This window comes from Spea bombifrons, chromosome 12 (assembly GCF_027358695.1).
Source record: "Spea bombifrons isolate aSpeBom1 chromosome 12, aSpeBom1.2.pri, whole genome shotgun sequence".
In the NCBI taxonomy this organism is placed as follows: Eukaryota; Metazoa; Chordata; class Amphibia; order Anura; family Pelobatidae; genus Spea; species Spea bombifrons.
Window position 1 is genome coordinate 15,153,436 of NC_071098.1, and position 16,338 is coordinate 15,169,773.

Below are 16,338 nucleotides of genomic sequence, written 5' to 3' on the forward strand. Positions count from 1 at the left end.
AGCTAAACGGCCGGTACCGTGTCTCGATATCGGTAATACATATATCTGATTCCATCGGTAGCGCTTTACAAGCTAAGTCTAGCCACCATACATGCACACACACTGTCATGTGACCAGTTGCGAACAGCACATTGGTCAGCTCCCGTTTTGACATAACTGCGCATCACGTGTCAACATTCACAAGTCATGTGACTCGATCCATACGGGGCAAAGAGAAGATGGCGGCTTACCTGCAGTGGCGGCGCTTCGTTTTCTTTGACAAGGAGCCGGTCCGGTTCCCCGGGGACGCTGCGGCTCCTCTCACATTGCCGACCGGCTTGACAGTGTGTGACTCCGGTCGCGGCAGCCTGCTGTTCGGAGATATCCTGGGGATGTTGATTGGATCTATAAATGTCATATATACACATACATGAATATGCAAGGGCTGTGCTTATAGGGAAGACTGTTCGTGGAGAGTTATAAATAAAGTTATTGCAGGTTTCTAAGTGAGGACCCATTAGGATGTAACTCATCAGATCGGTTCATGTCGTCTAACTAGATTGCAGTCTAAGAAGATCTTTTATCAGGGAAAGGGAGTTGAAGATGCAGAACAGTTGCCATGTTTTTACATACATTCGCATTTTTTTGTCTTTGGAATTTGCCTCGTGTGTAATCAGAACCATTCTGGTAAATATAACAGTAATTCAGGGTTACTGATTGATTGTGATGGATGAGATCTTCTTAAAGTTGGATGTATTTCCCGATAACGCTTGCGATTCCCCCGATGCGATTGGTGTTTGTGATAAGCTGCTGGATCTAACTTTATGACGGGCATCTCTTACACTCAGGTTCAAAGTTAGATATTTTTCTTTGTGTGGAAATTTGCTTTGTAACAATTAGTTTCAAGTCTTCCAAATGTGTAGTTTTGTTGTGAATTTGTGAGTTTTGTGGTTACGTTGCAGTTAGGATGTTTATACACGATGTATCCGTCTACTCAAGAGACGTGGAAAACTTCTGGTAAATCCGTTCATTTAAAAAAAAAAATAATAATTCTTATGCCAAAAAATGTCATTGAGCAGCTAGGCTGGTGTGAACCAAAAACCTTTGGTCGGTTATCAAAAGTTAACGTTAAATGGCTGGCGTGAGTTAGTTTTTGGTGTGGTTGTGTGTCTTTATTGTGTGTGTGATACGTCTTTTTCCGTAAAGGAGATATTGGCTTCCTTTTAAATTTTATTCTATTGCATGAATGAAAAATATGAGGTAGATACAGCGTAATTCTACAGCAAAATTCCTGAATGGGTTCCTTAACAGAATGTCACATATGACGGGACAGATCTGGTTCCTGCCTCGATCTTTGCAGCTCACCTCTTTCCAGGCCTACAAGCTACGTGTTACTCACCTTCATCAGCTCAAGCAACACAGCATCCTGGTGTCTGTGGGCGAGGATGAGGAGGGAATCAACCCGCTTGTAAGTGCACACCAGCTGGCTTGTTTTCTTGTTTTAGATCCCTGTCCCAAATATGTATATGTCGGGGGTGTCCAACCTGCGGCCCTCCAGCTGCTGCAGGACTACATCTCCCATAATGCTCTTTCAGCTAAGGACCTGGCAGAGGAGTATGGGAGATGTAGTCCTGCAGCAGCTGGAGGGCCACAGGTTGGACAGCCCTGGTAGCTCTGTTGCCCTTAGTATATACGTATTTTAGGCCAAAAATATCCTCCTGGATTAATTACATTATTTTATCTTTTCTTTTTTAATCATATTTCTTGTGTTTTTACATGGCTTTGTTACTTTGCACTGAAAGTTTCATTCATCAACTTAAATAATCAACACTATGAACGAAAGACAATATGGACCAAGACGCGCATACGTTTTTAAAGCCTTTCCCGTTTTCACCCAGGTAAAGGTTTGGAACCTGGATAAGCGAGATGGAGGAAACCCACTTTGTACGAGGATCTTCCCAGCTATTCCTGGCAATAAACCCACTGTGGTATCTTGCATTACTGTTCACGAGAACCTAAATTTCATGGCCATAGGTAGGTCTGTGTGTATAGGTGATAATACCATACCTAGGAGCCCTCCAGGTCAGTTTCTTCTGTCTGTGGGCAGGAGAGTGGCCGTGGCTCTGTCCACTGATACCCAGCACAGCGCTCACCCAGTGCCCAGTTCCATCCCGCTAAAGGCTCTCTGGGGATAGACAATGTCCAACTACATGTTTTAAACTGAGAAGTACAGTGTTGCCAGTGATGTTTTGATCGAGCTGAATCGTGTGTGGACAGTGTAAAAAATGTGTTGAATCTGTGATACTCAGCAGCCTGTGAGAAAGGTGGCAGGAAAGTTGTAGTTTCAACACCTTTCACTTTTCATTATAAATCATCATTAGCAAGTTTCCCCAGAAAGAAGGCCAGCTCAATTGAGTTCATCCTAAAGGTGTTCGTTGGGCTTGAGGTCAGGGCTCAGTCATGTCTTTATGGACCTTGCTTTTTGCGCCACTATATGGACAAAAGTATTGGGGCACCTCATAATTATTGAGATAAGGGTTTACGCCTGGGTTGGTGAAGGAAAATCTTAAAGCTTCAGCGTAGCATGACATTTTGGACAATGCTATGCTTCCAACTTTTTGGTAACAGTTTGGGGAAGGCCCTTTTCTTGGGTGAGTTTGGTGTGGAAGAACTTGACCGGCCGCACAGAGCCCTGACCTCAACCCCATCAAACACCTTTGGGATAAACTGAATGGAGATTGCGAGCCGGGCCTTCTCATCCACCATCAGCGCCTGACCTCACAAATGCTCTAGTGGATGAATGGGCAAAAATTCCCAAAGAAACAATCTTGTGGAAAGCCTTCACTGTCTATGTATTGGTGTAATGGTCAGGTGTCCCAATATTTTTGTCCATATTCTGTGTATGTGTGTGCATTTCTTGGCTTCTGTAAGCATTAGCAATAAAATAGTAATGTTTTTTTAATCCCCTTCTTTAAATCACTCCTTCTAGGCTTTACTGATGGAAGTGTGGTTTTAACCAAAGGGGATATAACACGGGACCGGCACAGTAAGACACACATTCTGCAGGAGGGCAATTATCCCATCACAGGAATGGCTTTCAGGCAGTCGGGCAAAACTACCCATCTCTTTGTAGTAACAACAGAGAGCGTGCGGGTAAGGGCTGCTACCCCTTGTTTGTTCTCCTCATTGCACGCGTGTGTATATATATATTAGGGCTGCAACTAACGATTATTTTCATAATCGATTAGTTGACCGATTATTTTTTCGATTAATCGGATAAAAAAAATAAAAATTTTCATTTATTTTAAATTATTTAATAAAGTAACATAGGATGTTAAAAACAAACGGCAGAATAAAAAAAAATTCTTGTTTTTATTTCCCCAACCTGCCCCCCAGTTATGCATATTTGAGCCCAGGCTTGCCACGCTGCCCTCCCTGACATGCCACGCTGCCCTCCCCGACATGCCACGCTGCCCTCCCCACAAATGCCTTATATACCCTATATGCCTTATACCCCCAGATATGTCACTCCGTCCTCCTCAGGTATGCCGTATACCCCCCTGATATGCCATAGTGCCCTCATAGATTTACAGACCCGTTCACAGACACAATACTTTTATAAATAAATACAGGATTAATCTTCACTGCCCCCAGGATTTAGATTCCCCTCAGTTTGCCCCGCTTTACCTCTAACTGCACCTTAAATTAACCTTATTAAATTAATCCTCAGTCCTCAGCATTAAATTAATCCTGAAGAGAAGACCCCATTAACCACAACTGCCCCTAAATTAACCCTGAAGACCCCATCAACCACAACTGCCCCTAAATTAACCCATTAACTATTACTGCCCCTTAATTAACCCTAAACGCCCCATCAACCACAACTGCCCCTAAATTAACCCTAAACACCCCATCAATCACCACTGCCCCTAAATTAACCCTAAACACCCCATCAATCACCACTGCCCCTAAGTTAACCCTAAACACCCCATTAACTATAACTGCCCCTAAGTTAACCTTAAACACCCCATTAACTATAACTGCCCCTAAGTTAACCCTAAACACCCCATTAACTATACCTGCCCCTAAGTTAACCCTAAACACCCCATTAACTATACCTGCCCCTAAGTTAACCCTAAACACCCCATTAACTATAACTGCCCCTAAGTTAACCCTAAACACCCCATTAACTATAACTGCCCCTAAATTAACCCCCACCTCCCCTAACTTTCAGCAGCCCACATATTAATTTTATACTCACAGTTAGATGAGTGTCACAGCCATGGTGATGCTAAGGAAATGGGCGGAGCCAATCGGCTGTTTGGCTCCGCCCCTTTCTTCCTCCCTGTCCCTCCCTGCAGTCACTGCCAATTGGCCCCGCCCCTTTCTTTCTCCAGCAGCGATTGCAGGGAGCAACTTAACGGATTATAACCCTCATTTTATAATCGATAAAAATCGATTCAACTAATCTATAATGAAATTCGTTGCCAACGAATTTCATTATCGATTATCATCGATTTTATCGATTAGTTGTTGCAGCCCTAATATATATATATATATATATATATATATATATATATATATATATATATTTGGGGTACTGATAGCCACACCTGTAAGTATCCCCAGAAAACCATAGCAAGCAGTTATATGTTGCTGTTGATTGCTTTGTTTGTTTTTATGACTATAAGGCCACTTAAAAACTTTGCACCAGAATCCATTGTATACAGAACTCCGTAAAGTAATTTACATTTCACAGCGCTTAGGCGTTTGCCATAGGTCACGTATTTCATTTTTAACTTTTGTAGCTTTCTATAAGGATGTTACCCAGCGGTTGTTGAAGTCCACATTAGTTTGGACATATCACCCCTTCCACTTTACCTGTGTCCCTGTACTGACCAGTATTTCTTTCCACCAGTGCTATGAGCTGACCCAGAAGGATTACCCTTACACAGAATTGGATTCTCGCGGTTGTGGTCTACGTTGTTCTTCTCTGTCCGACCCATCTCAAGACCTACAGTTTGTGGTGGCTGGAAACGACTGTGTCTACTTATACCAACCGGATGAGAGGGGACCTTGCTTTGCCTTTGAAGGACAGAAACTGATTGTGCACTGGTACCGGGGTTATCTAGTCATCGTTTCTAGAGACAGGTGTGAAATTAAGTCAGGGAAAACGGGCAGACCAGATGGACCAAATAATTCTTATGGCATCAAATCCAATCTTCCTTTGCTTCTCTTTACGTTAACTCTCTGCCATTGACCCCCATGTGCCTTTTATTTTGCCTAATGCTATATTATTTTACCTTTCCCCAGGTCAGACTTTGCTGGACGGGTTGCTGATGCCCATGGGGCCGATAGACAGACTCTTACTATATATGACCTAGGGAACAAGCTGATTGCATACAGCTGTCCCCTAACAGAAGTTGTGGATGTGCTGGCGGAGTGGGGATCTCTGTATGTGCTCACTCGGGATGGACTCTTGCATGCCTTACATGAGAGGGACACACAGACCAAACTGGAGGTTTTTACTTTTTTGTATCTTTTAGTGTTGTGTGAATATTTACCAATTTTGCCCAAATCAGTTGTTTCTGTTTGACCTGTATAATGCTGCTTGTTAATTTATGGCATTTGTGAGCAACTCCAATGGGTAGGACTGGGGACGGCTAGACAGCCCTGGGATTTTAATGTCATGTACCGCCAAATGATGTCATTGAGGCTGCGGTTTTTTTTATGCTACCACAGCATGCAGTAGTGGTAGATCTGGTGAATAGGCGGTGCGGTTGGTGAGCGGCCCAATGGGCATTTGCCAGGTGGCCAGTCCAGGCCTTCTATTGTGCTGCCTGTATGCGGATAAATTAGACAAAATAGAGGTCCTGTGGATGAAGATACTTGGCAGTCCTACTGAGTGTTTCACTGCATGCCATGGGGATACCAAGAAGTTGACATGACTTTCCTTCTCACTATCTTTGGTATGCTTAATGTCAAGCTTTAATTTTTTACATATTTTGGCTAGAAGTGCTAATAGATGTGGTACATAGACCTCTCAGATTCTGTGATCTGAAGACATACCTCATAACAGATCACATTTTAACTTTGGAGTTCGAGTCTATAGCTAGTAGTTTTAATAACCCCACAGTTCCCAGCTATGCTTATTGTATTGTAAAAAGAAACCCAAATGTGACTGTTGAACCCATGCCCTGTTGCAAATATTCGCATGCTGTCCATGAATGTACCCCAGAGTATGCAGTGAGGGCGCCCGTGCTTCGTGTGATCATGAGATGAATGAACTTTTCTATCCCTAAAGATGCTGTTTAAGAAGAATCTGTACGTCATGGCAATTTCTTTGGCAAAGAGTCAGCATCTGGACAGCGATGGCCTTTCAGAAATTTTCCGCCAATATGGAGACCATTTGTACAGCAAGGGTGACCATGATGGGGCTATCCAACAATATATCCGGTATGATAATCTTGCACCTCTTCAGGCATTAGATAAACTGGGAAGATTCTGGAGAGAAAAGTATGTGCGTTCAGAAAGAAAGTACTTTAAGTATATTCCCATATAGTGAACAGTGTATTTAATTGCCTTAATGACAGCTGGATGGAGAAATCTGAGCATGGACCATTCGTTTTAAAACAAATCTATCGAAATCTTAAGAGGCCAGAAAAGCAACATCATCTCTAGTAAAATATATTGCTGATTTTTGTAACTCCGGGATTGCATTATTGCGTAACAAAATAGCATAGATGCAAATCATTTATATAATATTTTAAATGAACAGCTAGAGCTGTTCGTCGATCAGTCTTAATGCCATTCTCTCCACGCTCACCTGTGTCCATCTATAACGCTTGTTCTGTCTTCTCCCGCAGGACGATTGGAAAGTTAGAGCCTTCTTATGTGATCCGTAAGTTTCTAGATGCCCAGCGGATACACAATCTGACTGCTTATCTTCAGGCGTTGCATCTTCAGTCTCTGGCTAATGCTGATCACACCACACTGCTTCTGAACTGCTACACCAAGCTAAAGGATAGCGCCCGCCTGGAAGAATTCATCAAGGTGAGTAAAATGGCGCTGGAGGTTTGGGTAGAAGTACAAATACTTCTAGCATTTGCACAACTTTCTTCCTACAAGGGGCGCAGTCCATTTATATACAACGTTGTTGGGAACATCTCCACCGTGATACACAAGCTGAGATGGCCAGCCTCCTGTACCAAGGAATCTTCAGATTTCAAAGATCTAACTTACGGCGAGAATATAAACTCTGGTGTTTGAGAATAACCAGGAACAGCGTCTTTTCATATGAGTTACGCACAACTTGTATTTAATTATTTTATTTGGCCGTTACTATTGGTACAAACACAAAATAAGACATTTTGCACACCAAAGCAGGGGCTAAATCTGCATTATCGATTCCGATATACATTAGAGAGTCTCCGCAGCACATTCAGAAAGGGGCTGAAAGTTTATTCTGAAATGCATTCAAATAATACTTATCCATGTTTTATGATTGACTAACTTCACCGCAGCAGAGTTGGTTTGTAGATGCTGCACCCAACTTTCAGTCATTTCAAATATATTAGGCCTATATTCTGGCACGTTTTTTTTCTCATGTTAACGAAGACCCTCGGGTGGTTTTATTTTTAAGCTGCTGCAGTAGTTTAGAGGTGTCGGTGATCCCTTAATGTACTTCTTGTATACTTTTGCAGCCACTGACTCCGTTTCTTTCCATTATTTGCCCAAATAGGCCAGTGAAGGAGAGGTTCACTTTGACGTGGAGATAGCAATTAAGGTTCTTCGGCAGGCTGGGTACCATTCGCACGCCCTGTATTTGGCAGAGAAGCATGCCCACCATGAGTGGTACCTGAAGATCCAGCTGGAGGACATTAAGGTGACTGTTCCTGTATTATCTTCTTGTGAGAGTGAAATGTCCTCAGTCTGCTCCCTTCTGCTTTTGGTTATCTTTTGCATGTTAGACTTTAAACCTTATCTGTTGCTTTTCCCAGCTGTTACAATTCCCAGTTGATCACACAGAATAAGCCTTTGTTATGGTTTTAACAGATTAAAATAAGGAATAAATGTGTTAGAAACCTAGCATACATGTATACCGTGGGATCAGCCATCTGTCACGGACTGCGCTATCGGCCGAGCTATGATGTGGGGGTGAAAGGGTTAAACGCCAACCAGACTGCCACCACCAAGAACTTCTGCGATATACACACAATCCTCTTACTGACAAATATGTATGTAATTAACCTCTTAGTAACGTGATGATATAAAAACAGGCTATCTCTGGGCTGAATTTGATTAGAGAACAAAAGATAGAACTGATTAAAAATATTTCAGTTTTACGCAAAATGCATATAAAGTACATAAACCGTTTGTTTTACTCTTTTTACTTTGTATTATACTATACTTTCTTGGACCCCTAATGTTCTCTCTCTGATGGTAAAACAGGCTCTCTGTAATTACCAATTGCCCACCTTTTTACCCCCCCCCCCAAAGACTGGCCTTTTTCCTGTCACTCTGTGCCAAGCCCAAGTTAACGCATGCACTGGCGCGATGCCATCATATGCAGGTTAATGCATTCGCGCGGTGTCCTGTCTTTGAATGTCGAGGAGGACTGATCATTTTAGGACAACAGATTACTTGCTACGCTAATTCTGCCGCTTTCTGGCCCAGCTCTCTCCTTTCCCGCAGCAAATATTCTTTTTTAAAACTAAATATTTCCAGTCCAATCGGGATGATTAGTAAAGACGCAGGCTGTAGGTAGAGTTAGTGAATGATACTAAAACTTTGTAAAGGTGACCCTTTTAACTTGGTGAATAGAGAAATACATCAGGGCTAATGTTTACTAATTTACACGCTGCTCATGCAGCTTATCAGATAATATATATATATTTTTTTTTCTTCTTTCACCATTTCCCAGAACTTCCAAGAAGCTCTGCGTTACATCGGGCGTCTTCCACTCCCGCAAGCAGAGAGCAACATGAAATGTTACGGGAAAACTCTGATGCATCAGGTTCCAAACGAGACTACGCGGCTATTAAATGACCTATGTACCGACGTTCCCCAGCAAATGGAGGGCAGCAAGGTAAGTTTATTCTATCTGCTTTTCCTCTATAGATGAAATCAGTTTGAGAGGCAAACACAAACTTGCCACTTAGACGTAAAGCACCTTTTAACCTTTCCAAGATCCCGTTTCCCTCTCTGAAGTTCTACCTGTTAGTCTCCGGTCTCTATTCTTGACTTCTTGATGTGCCCGGCAGCCCAATCCCGAAGAGTTCATCCCGATATTTGCCAATAATCCGTGTGAGTTGAAGAAGTTTCTGGAGCACATGACGCGTGTTCAGAGCGACTCGCCCCAAGGGGTCTATGACACGCTGCTGGAGTTGCGGCTGCAGAACTGGGCACACGAGAAGGACCCGCAGGTATGTTGTGTGTGTGTGTGAAGTTTGCGTGGCCAGCCGTGTAGTTTTCTGCATACACCCGTTTTATTTTGCTTTATATGTTGAACTCTGATAAAGACCGCTTCGCTACGCGTGGTGTAGAATCTCATTACGTTTATGTCAGGAGTGAGGAACATTAGTAATCTATTAGTCATTTAACCCATCCCTGTACGAGCCGTTTTCATTCACCTCCAACAGCTATTGAGTACGAGTAGCTCGGTCTCCGTTTAAACACAGCAGTCTCCATGCGCACAGAGCCACATTGGGGTGTAGATTGCTTTGTTTTTACCTCTTAATATTTTTGTATTGTAACAGAACAACAGAGCATATCTCTGTGAAACAGTCACGTAGTCTTTTTGGTGTATCCTCCTTTTTAATTCAATTACCTGTACAATTCCATTTAGATGGTAAGCTCATAAACCCACCATTCTGGCGAGCTCACAGTATGTATCTGTGTAAGGAGCTGCGTTAAATAAATGTTAGTGCTTAATATATAAAGGATGATGATACTAATCCTGTGCCCACAAAAGTTTATTGGGGGTGTGTGTATCCCCCCCAGTTTGTATATTGGAGTATGAACATATTATGTAAATTATAACACTAACTTGTAGCAACAACGATATCTGCTGAGTTATGTATGCCTGAATATGTTCTACTCTGAATTTGTATGAAGCCAGTAACATATCCCTAAAACACTTTCAATACTATTTTATTATGAGAAAAATTTGTGTGCGAGATCAACTCTACTGTGCTTTGCGTCATATATGTGTATGTATGTGTGTATGTATAATATATATACAATTAACTGACTAGTATACTTCAAACTAGAACATTAATTCAAAGATGGAAAATCACCCTGTAATTATAATGCCCATTTTTAGCTATAGTCTATTTAGGCTACCATGATTTTTATTTTTCGGTTTTATTCATGACAGGTGTACTCTTAGGCTCATTGGTCATACATTTTATACATTTGGGTACTTTTTTGCCTCTATAGGTGAAGAAGCAGCTTCATGATGACGCAATCTCCCTGCTGAAAAGTGGCCGCTTCAAGAACGTGTTCGATAAAGCTCTTGTCTTGTGTCAGATGCACAACTTTCAGAATGGAGTGCTGTATCTGTACGAGCAGGGCAAGCTGTGAGTACGCCTGCGATCTCCCAACAAGCAGCAACGCCTGTACACGGAAGATTAAATAGCCCAGAACCTGAGAAATGTTTCTAGAGCTTAAGCATCCTTAGTTCTTGGTTCAGTGAGGTTATAAGTGGCTTTTTGGCCAGGAGAGTTGTGTTTTCATCTTGCTACTTATTTATTACATCTCCCGTGAGAAGGGCTAATGATGTCCCTGCATAATGCATACTTCAATCAGGGAGCACTAGATGATAGGCGCATCACTGATTTACCTGCATTATACAGGACCAGTTAAAGCTCTTCTATCAGAACCCCAATGGGGTTGACTCTTCTGCAAACTCCCACTTTATTGAATAGCCCATTACCAGAACGCCTTTCTGTGAAAAGCTGATCTTTTGTATTCGCGTCTCCTCAGTTTCCAGCAGATAATGCATTATCACATGCAGAACGACCAGTACGAGGAGGTGATAAAGGCCTGTGAGCGTTACGGCGAACAAGAGAGCTGCCTGTGGGAACAAGCCCTTAGTTACTTTGCACGCAAAGAGGAAGATTGCAAGGAACACATTGCCACAGTACTGGGGCACATTGAAAGTAGAAATCTCATGCCACCCCTGCTGGGTAATTATTGGGTATTATGTTTGACTCACAAATGCATGTATTAACCCCTTTGGGGAATATTCTTAACGTTTTTATCGTTTTTACCATATCTTTGTTAAACCACGATTCCCTTTATCCATACGCTCAGAAATGTATTGCAACCTAAGCTCTGTCTCCAGAATACCTTGGATTTGACACCTCTGCATCAATCTTCTGTGTGACTTTTCTTCTTCTTCTTCAGTTGTTCAAACTCTTGCCCACAATTCTACTGCCACTCTGTCTGTGATCCGGGAGTATTTGATAAGCAAGATGCAGAAACTGAGTCAGAGGACCGAGGAGGATGAAAGAACCGTGCGCAAGTACAGAGAAGACACCGCTCGCATCCGCCGCGAGATCCAGGAACTGCGCACCAGGTGAGCCTGTCTAAAGTCAACCACATAGTCCTGTGTGAGGGAAAGCAGGGCTGTCTTTAACGAATTTGGGGTTCTGGCCAAACTGCCTCAAGCAGTTAGTTACAGCAATAGTTACAGTAAAGGACTAAAAAAAAGAATCTTCACACCAGTGCTACCTTATGAGTGTGCATGGTGGTGATGCTGAGAGCTGGGTTATGATGTCATGTTAAGGAACACTGATGTAAAGGTTTGACTGCTTCTCTTGCCACGAGAGGATGGCTTAATGCTTAGCTTTTCATAGATTCTGATTTCACATGTTTAATGAAAAAAGTTGAACTTGCTATAGTTCTTGTTTGGGATCAGTTGCGGTAGGCAGATGACGACTTTATAGAATGCGTACTATTTTTAATGGTGGGTGCATGTGAGTAGAGATTGCTCTAGTATTGTAGCAAATTCTTGTTAATAAGAACATGGAATCGACTTCTGGAGAAATATGTTCTTTATATTCTTTCTGTTTGAAGCCCCAAGATTTTCCAGAAGACTAAGTGCAGTATCTGCAGCAGTGCACTCGAGTTGCCATCTGTGCACTTTTTGTGTGGCCATTCCTTCCATCAGCACTGCTTTGAGAGTTATGCCGAAAATGACTCCGAATGCCCAACCTGTCTGCCTGAAAACCGCAAAGTGCTAGATATGATCCGAGCCCAAGAGGAGAAAAAGGATGTATATGAGCAGTTCCAACATCAGGTACGGGTCCAGCAACAAGAAATGTGTTTAGAGGATATACCAATTTTTAGTAGTTAAAAAAAAAAAAAAAAAAAAAAAAAAGACCAGCAGTAATGTTTTTCATCATGGTCAGGAGCCCATGATGAAAAATGTCATATACCGTATTTATCTGCATATAACACACGCCCTCCCCAGGACCGGAAGAGAGGGAGACGTGGCTGCAAATTGTGCAGCTCTAGGATTCATCGGCGTATAACACGCAGGTAGGGTTTCTGCTTCGTATTTTAGTTATAAAAGTGCGTGTTATACGCCAGTAAATACGGTAATATAATCCGAGAGGATCGTAACGTGTCAAACCTTCGTGATCAGCCATGATGGGCACTTATGAATCATAGATGCTGTGTTTGTCTAGGACTCTTGCAGCATCTAGGGGTATCCAGTTTTAAATTGCCCCAATGCCAACACTTTCACACCGTTCTGGCACAGGGAACCTTCAAGCTTGGTTTGGTGACTGCAATATTTGTGAATGTTTTTCAGCATTTACTTTGCCCTTAACTCAAGTATCTAGCAAGTGAATGAATGTTGTCAGCAACTATACATAAAATTATTTTCTGGAATACATGAAGCCTCTGTCAATAGCAGGCATGTTCTCCCCTTATCTTATGACTTGGAGAATTGTAGACCAAGTCTGCTGTGGGGGGGGGGGGGGTACATAAATAATATGAAAAGTATGTGGACGGTTTTAGGGATATTTAGGAGATAACATATGCAAAGCATACCCATTGCTTACAGGTGTATAAAAGGTAAGCAACCATCTCCATAGGCAAACATTGGCAGTAGAGTGGGTCTCGATAAAGAGCTCAGTGACTTTAAATATGGCACTGTCATAGGTGACCACCTTTGCCACAAGTAAGTTTGTGAAATTATGTCTCAGTCCACGGGAACTGTGACGTTGAAGCATCTAAGAGCAGTCTTCAGGTCAGGATGAAATAAAGTTTCCCTGTGACCGGAGCTCCTGCAGAGGAAGGCACCAGGGTGGTTCCACTACCATTCACGAAACTGCAAACTAGCTTTGTCATACACTGCTATTTCAGAGCAATGGTACATTATTTGTACTTTCACAAGATCTTGTTGGGTACTCAAGCAGCAGTGGAATGGGAGGAAAGTCGGTACTTCCATTAACACATAAAACTGTCTTATAAGCAGAGTTTAAGGATTCTAGAACCTGGCTCCTTAGCAGGTAGCTTGCGGGTGAGATCTGCCTCTGGAATGTCTCATCTGAAAAGTGTTGATCTTTTGTCGGATTAGAAAGTCCACCTCCCAATTCTGTCTCCACCGGTAATGAAATTCCTAGAAAATGTTCTTCTGCCAACCTGGAATCTTGGATGCTTCTAGAAGTTCTCCTGCAGTTCTGGTGCTTCTTAAGTTATTGATCTATGCCACCTACCTGTAGCCCTGGCAGCCTGATTCTGCACCAGCAGATTTGCCAAGTGAGATAGCCAGAGCTATTGCTTGAAGTTCCAGAATGTTAATATGGAGAATCCTCTCCAAGAACAGATGCCTTACGCCCCAAGAGCTGCATAAGATCTTTTGCTGAAGCTACTATAAGGCATCACATCTGTGCTGCAAAGAACATGTGAATGGACATTGTGGGATGTTGTGAGTACTATAACTAGAAACTCAAACTGAAGTTGAATAACCAGCCAACAGGGTACATTGAAGAAAAGGCTAGCCTCTCATTGAGAAGTAGACTTGGATAAGCTGGTACTTTCTGGAGCACTAGATATTGTGCTATTGGACACTTTTTGCTAGAAATGACAGAAAAATGGTCTGACATCAAAAGAACAATCAAATCTTCCGACCTGGTGAGCAGCTAGAAGATAGTGGTCTGAGCTCATTAGAGAAAGAGCCTTGAACTTCCTCAGTTCCCTGTTTATTTGGATCAGGTCTAGATTTTTGTAGGAAAGGAAAGAAAAAAGTTCTAGGGGTGCCAGAGAACTGAAGACTTGGGAAGGGAGCCTCTGATTCAACCTTCTACTCTACTGTTGAATTTTATCAATAATGTGGGGTGAGGCGGTCTGGCAATTGCAGGTGCCACGGTTGGTTGCATTTTGCATCAATATACTGTATCTTTGGGTGTTTTGCATTTGTTTTAATGATGGAGATGAGGGTCTTGTAGACAGGAAAGGTGAGGATAGATCAAAGCCATTTTGATTTTATCTCGGTAGGATAAGACTAGGGCCTACTCGGGTATATCTAGAACAGAGAGAACCCTACAACACTGAACTGGACTCTGTGCTGGAGTGCTTGGACCTTAAGACTCAGATGGACATTCCTCTCCAATGATTCCCCTGATCCCAAGTCTCAACAGCCCGGCTGAGAGTCTGGCAGACTGAGATCTAAAGGCTAGCCAAAAACCTGGTCCATGTGAGAAGGGGTTTGCAGCCAATAGATGGGGACAAAAAGCTATGGTCTTTGCTGAAGTTTAGAGCTGTGCTAGATAGCACTCAGTTTCATCACAGCAAGTCATTTTTAAAATCAAAACCAAATGTATGTGTATATGATATCTGTTACTCCCAGCCAGTGTCTAAGGCCAGATCAATAGCTGGGCAATCTCTAGCTTCTTAATATAAAATAAAACTGGTGCACTCTGAAGATAAGGACATCTTAAACAAGATCCGTAAGAACTCTAGGACAGGACACTAAAACCGAGGCCCCTGTTACATTAGTGGCTATACCCATGAGGAGAAGACCAAAAAAATGTTTGGTCCTGCCTCCAGGTGAGAGGATACAGCCCTCGCACTTACTCGGACAGTGAAAGAAATGATAATTTAACATTTCCTACTACCCTTTCCATCCAAGACCATTTGGGTTTCGCATGAATATAATGAATAGTTTTCTTAACTTGCCGTTATTTTTTTCAGCTGAAATGCTCGAATGATGGATTCAGTGTTGTTGCGGACTACTTTGGACGGGGTGTCTTCAACAAACTGACCCTGATCACTGATGTCCCTGGAAAGATGAGTGTATCAAAGGATTCTGGACTACAAAGGGATCTTCTGATTAACACCAAGAGAAATGTTTAACTGAAACAAGTGATCACATAATGGATTATCCACTCAATCACTAGACATCGCTCCTAGTCGGATCGTTTCCTCGTAGCTTTATTTTTTTTCATATCAGGTGGATGTTGTTGAAACTCTACGAAGAGAAATGCATTTTTCATACTGCGTGTGCAGGGGCTTCCTGGATAAAGGTGGAGTGTTTGTTGTTGGTCACTTTTGAAGGAATAAATTGTACATAAATTGTAGTGCTTTCCCCAGCAACACCAGTTGAAGATTGCAAAATATAACTTTCAGTAGCTGTTAAGCACAAGCACTGTAAAATATTAAAAAATCCTGCAAAACTTGCGAATTAATATTTCCCCCTTTTTACAACCTTCATTTGGTTTGGCCTGTGTTTGTGTATATTAATTTATATAAATATATGGCTTCTCACACCAACCAAAGCTGCATAGTGTCTTTTGTCCAAACCATAATACAGGAAGATAAAGCCTTGGACTGCTGGCAAAGTATTGGTATAAGCTTGCTATTGGACACCACTTTGAGGTGTAATAAAATAGTTTTACATAAAATGTACATCCTTGCTAATATTGTGATATCATGCCCCCCGACTGTCCCAATTTGGGCAGGACAGTCTCTATTTTAGGACTGTCCCGGGGTGGTGGAAGGGTGAGGCGAGAGCGGTACTCGCCTTGGTTGCAGCTGCAGGACTAGTTGGGAAATCACAATCTCCCTTTAGTCAGCTCAGCATTAGAGAGGGCGAGGTCAGTCACTCCGGACCTCCGCTTTACTTCTCCCTAATCACTATGCGCCCCCACAAAAAAACTATATATTAGTATATAATATATTTATATAATATTTAGTATCAAGTGACTGCTTAGTTACAAAGCAGTAGACAGAAGAGCATTAACCTAAGCCAGGGGTCCTCAAACTGCGGCCCTCCAGCTGCTGCAGGACTACATCTCCCATAATGCTCCTTCAGCTAAGGGGCTGGCTGAGGAGTATGGGAGATGT

General features: G+C 42.4%; 1 protein-coding gene across 1 annotated transcript; it reads left to right on the forward strand.

The window, feature by feature from the left end:
• Window positions 1-212: 212 nt before the first annotated feature.
• VPS11 (VPS11 core subunit of CORVET and HOPS complexes) lies at window positions 213-15,770 on the forward strand. The gene is made up of 16 exons (XM_053452311.1): window positions 213-360; window positions 1,299-1,447; window positions 1,878-2,013; window positions 2,969-3,132; window positions 4,898-5,130; window positions 5,293-5,500; window positions 6,284-6,435; window positions 6,846-7,032; window positions 7,721-7,864; window positions 8,903-9,067; window positions 9,243-9,404; window positions 10,420-10,559; window positions 10,966-11,168; window positions 11,389-11,560; window positions 12,061-12,283; window positions 15,187-15,770. Exons 1-16 carry the CDS (start codon window positions 219-221, stop codon window positions 15,346-15,348), a joined length of 2,742 nt encoding a protein of 913 aa, XP_053308286.1. The 5' UTR covers window positions 213-218; the 3' UTR covers window positions 15,349-15,770.
• Window positions 15,771-16,338: the final 568 nt, after the last annotated feature.